General features: G+C 41.2%; 1 protein-coding gene across 1 annotated transcript; it reads right to left on the reverse strand.

Annotated features, from left to right (window-relative positions):
* Positions 1–1029: 1029 nt before the first annotated feature.
* LOC121938738 (dickkopf-related protein 4-like) lies at positions 1030–3341 on the reverse strand. Its single transcript, XM_042481906.1, has 4 exons — positions 3231–3341; positions 2384–2500; positions 2080–2200; positions 1030–1328 (listed from the first exon to the last, which is right to left on the reverse strand). Exons 1-4 carry the CDS (start codon positions 3339–3341, stop codon positions 1030–1032), a joined length of 648 nt encoding a protein of 215 aa, XP_042337840.1.
* Positions 3342–4736: the final 1395 nt, after the last annotated feature.

Raw genomic sequence — 4736 nt, forward strand, 5'->3', positions numbered from 1 at the left:
CCTCCTCCGTGTTTCGACCCTCTTTAATAAGATTCGAACGATAAAAAAGTCACACTCTTATTTTTTATAAACTATAGAGACTTTTATTGACTGAAATAACTATACTGAAGCACATATTTTATTGGTGGCTCACTGCAGCTCGGTGGACAGAATAAATGTTGGCGTATGTTTCTGCAAACCACAGAAACGTTACATTTGTACGTTTTAATTGGTGGATACGCAGATGTTACGCTGAAACTTTATGTTTCAGCAGCTCTGGTTAACGTGAAGTTATGTCTGGACACAAAAACCAGCTCGTTTGTCAATGATCTCAGACACAGATGAAACCTCTCTGCCAGTTTTAACCTTAAATTAATTCAGTAATTGAAGAACAGAAGCATCACGGCAGCAGCGTCCCGGAGCGTCGGCAGCAGACGCAGAAAGATGCCAAGAGCGTAACATGTAGATGCAAAAGTCCACTGACAGAGCGGCAACATGCGGCCACTTGGAACAGGAACGTGATGACAAAACATGAAGTATGAAGCGTACAAATGTAACATCCTAAAATCCTAAAAATGTCCGAAAATCTGAGAAACATCCTTAAATCTATAAAAACATCCTAAAGTCCTAAAAATGTCCTAAAATCTTAGAAACATCCTTAAATCTATAAAAACATCCTAAAATCCTAAAAATGTCCGAAAATCTGAGAAACATCCTTAAATCTATAAAAACATCCTAAAGTCCTAAAAATGTCCTAAAATCTTAGAAACATCCTTAAATCTGTAAAAACATCCTAAAGTCCTTCAAACGTCCTAAAATCCTAAAACATCCCAGAACTGTCCTAAAATCTCATAAACATCCTAAAATCTTAGACGTGTCCTAAAGTCGAGGAAACATCCTAAAATCCCAGAAATGTCCTGAAGTCCTAAATCTACCCTCCGTCGGGCTCCTCTCAGAGCAGTTTTTGTCTCTCTGACCACATTTTCCTACAAACTGAACCGAAGTTTAAATAAAACGTGAACAAAAGCTACAGAGTCCCCAGAGACGGAGTCAGCAGCTCGTCTCCGCCGTCCTCCTCTTCTTCCCAGAATGCCGTGTTTCCCTCGGGCTCTGGCCCCGCCGGGGCCGACACGTGCCCTGGCCCTTGGCCCCGCCGGCCTCGGCGGTGCAGGACAGGCCGGCGTCGCAGTCGCAGCGGCCCAGTTTCCTGCGCTGCTTACCGGAACCGCGCAGCAGACAGGCCTCGCCCTCCACCGGGATCCTCTGGCAGCGTTTACCGGTCAGGTACCGGACGCAGCACAGACCGGGCGCGCAGTCACCGGAGCGCACGCAGCTCGCCATCTCTGGAGCTGGAAACACAGATACAGACATTACTGCAAGTTACTGCAGTAACAGTAGCCAAACCACACTGTGAAAATACTACAGGGAGGATTGAGAGGAGAAATGTACTTAAAGTGTGTCAAAATGTTCCACAGAGTTCGTGTTTTTCTTTATCGGATGATTTTAGCTTAAAATGACATCCTACGAACGTCCTAAAATCCTTAAAACATCCCAAAACCGTGGAAATGGTCTAGTATTAGTATATAAATATCCAAATATCCTAGAAATATCCCCAATTAAAAAAAAAATCCTAAAATCTGAGAAATGTTCTAAAATCCCCAAAACGTCCAAAATCATAGAAACATGCTAAAATCTGAGCAACGTCCTCAAATCGTAGAAACGTCCTGAAATTAGAGAAATGTCTTAAAATCCTAAAAATGTCCCAAAGTCCGAGTAGAGTCCTAAAATCCGAGTTAAGTCCCACAACACTAAACTCTGTCTCTAGTTCAGGAAATTCTCACGTTTCTGTCGGACACAGTTAGCAGCCCCGCTGTGACGAGCGTCGTCGTAGAAACAGACTTTTTTTTAACGTGAACCATGTTTATTGGGTGTTTTTCCTGCTTTAAATCAGCTGGCGTGTTTCAGCTGTTGGACATCTGTGGTGGAAGTCAATAAATGGACAGTTTTTTTTTTTTTTTAATTGCTGCTGGTTCTAAAACTCTCATTGGCTGTTCCTGCAGCAGTGCACTCTGGGACTCGTAGTTGACTTGTGTTGCTCACCTTTCGTCCTGTTGAAGCCGTCTGTGTTGATCTGTCTGTCTGTCTCTCTGTCTATCGGTCTGTCCAACTGTCTGTCCTGTGAGGACGGTCTCCTCTGAGCTCTGTTACTACAGCTCCCCGTCTGATGGATCAATAAACAGATCAATAAACAAAGCGTTAATATCCACGAGAAGTTTGTTTTGGTTTAAGCTGCAAAGCTGTGAATAATGTGCGTCAGTAATTATAGTTATAATAACGTGCGTCAGTAATAATAATTATAATAACGTATGTCAGCGTCTTTTGTATTTGAATCTGTCTCACTGACCGCAGGGACGTCGCAGTCGGGTGTTGAACACGCAGGAGTTTGTCCTCGGTTGGAGTTGGACGTCGTCTCCGTGCGACGCCGAACAGGACGCTCCGCCTGGTCACCATGGGAACCGTCCTGATGGACAGGTCAGAGTGATGTCACAGTTTTCGCCTCAGATAATAAAGGTTGTTATTATCACTATGTGTATATCAGAAATTGACTTTTTCCAGGTCTTTTGGTTGTTTGTTGATGTTAAAAAAAAATCAGGTCATTTTCTTGTCACTACGGTTACACTTATCTTATAGTCACATATTTAATATTATGTTACAAGAGTATCATATCTTTAAAACACTTTTTCCAGATCTTTTTTAATGAGAACTCTCTTAACCGTGTAAAGCTCAAATATAGAAAAACAAAATAAAATAAAATCTTCATGTTTTTGTGTTTTATGCAGATTTTAGTTAAATGTTGTAAAATGTTGGGCCTAGTTGGGAGCAAAAACTATGTAGAAAAAATAAGATATATATAAAAAGAATTAGAAATGAAATATTAATCCATCAAAAAATAGTTCAATAAAAACAATTTACAAAAAACAGTCAATAAGTACATCACATAGATTAATATTTTATTTTTAAAATCTTTTTATAATTCCTCTTTTTATTGCCATTAAGATATAAAATAATCAATTACTTTGTAATTTAGTCCAATCGTTTATAGATTGATAAATTAGTGAAAAAACAAACGTGTTAACATTTTTGACACTTGTGGTTCTCCATACTCAGCCGGATGCAGAGCAGTAAAAAGTATGACTGTGTATTATTGTATGAGGTATAAATACTGCAGTGAAGTAGTTGTTTTTTCTTACCGGCAGCTCGGCGCTCTGCTGCGTCGTCTCTTTGGACGATCTGATGGTGTTGGAGTCCAGAGCGAGACCGCAGACCAGAGACACGCACAGGACGCTGCGCCACGCCCACATCCTGCTCCGATCGATCGATCGATCAGCCCGCTGTCAGATATCGATCGCTGATCCTCCGTCTACCTGCCGCTCTCGTGCCAATGAGACCAAACCAGCCGTCAAATTAAGATTCACCGATTTACAGCTTTGAAATATTTGACCCTTCTGAGCTTGTTTGTCTTTTTATGAGCTGCTCTTCTGTCTTTTGTTCCAATAATTGATCTGATTATTAGAAAAAAAATCTTTCCTTTACAACAAAAAATAAGATTTTTTTTAGCTTCTAGCTTTTTTGACAGAAAAAAATCTTTTCTCTTTCAGTATTTAGTCCTAAAATCGATTCAATAATTGAAGCTTTATTGATGAAAGTCTGACCGTCTTCGCTCTGTGTGTTTCCTCCTTCAGGTGCGTTTGGTTTTTATACCCTCACCTCCCCTCTGATCCGTCACGGCCCTCTGAAGTCTCCAAGGTGCGTTTGAAGCTCGACCGCATCAGTCGCTGGAGACTTCCTTCCTGGAAGCGCCGCGGGCGTCCTCAGGTGAGGGCGGGGACGTTTGATACGTGACACCGCAGAGACCACAGAGAGATGAAAACACACCTGGAGACACAAGACAGGTAGAGCTGCCTGACTCTGTGTGTGTGTGTGTGTGTGTGTGTGTGTTTGTGTGTGTGTGTGTGTGTGTGTGTGGTTACACTTGATGTGGTTTGGATGTAGGGATAGAGACTCATTAGAGCTGTGTGTGTGTGTGTGTGTGTGTCAGGATGTGTGTGTGTGTTTACAGGTGATTAAAGGTGATTAACGGCGTCACGTGACGACACACATCAGGTGAAGAGTCTCACACTGATCCGACACAATCGCTCTTCCAATAAAGGCGAGTTTCAGGTGTGTGTGTCCAGGTGTGTTTGTGTGATTGACAGGTGGTCCTGGCCAATCACAGAGCTGTCCGCACGAGACACGAGGACGGTTTGACATTATGTCACATGTCTTTAGGAGGGAAAACTGCCGCTTTGGGAGAGAATTTGGGGTTAAAGTGTCATGTTGATGCTCCGTACGGAGGCCAAGAAGAGCCAAGCTTGCAGTTATCTTTTAATGCATTATCTCAAAGTAACATAGCTTGTTTTCTCATGTTGGCGAGTTCATTTATGACGATTCTCAAGAAAACAAAAGGTCCCGACTGTGGGAGACAATGACTTAATTCGAAACAAGAAAATAACTTTTATGATCATGGGATAACAAAATTTAATAACTATAAAAAATAAATAAAATAACTTTTCATTTGAAAAAGTGGATTTATGACGATTTTTGAGTAAAAAACAAGACCAATTTTTCAAGATACCAAGATCACGAGAAAATGACTTTTATGACCTTGAGAGAATAAAATACACTGTTTGTGATAATAGGTTGATTTATGACTATTT

The sequence above is a fragment of the Plectropomus leopardus genome, unplaced genomic scaffold (genome assembly GCF_008729295.1).
Source record: "Plectropomus leopardus isolate mb unplaced genomic scaffold, YSFRI_Pleo_2.0 unplaced_scaffold3153, whole genome shotgun sequence".
Classification (NCBI taxonomy): domain Eukaryota; kingdom Metazoa; phylum Chordata; class Actinopteri; order Perciformes; family Serranidae; genus Plectropomus; species Plectropomus leopardus.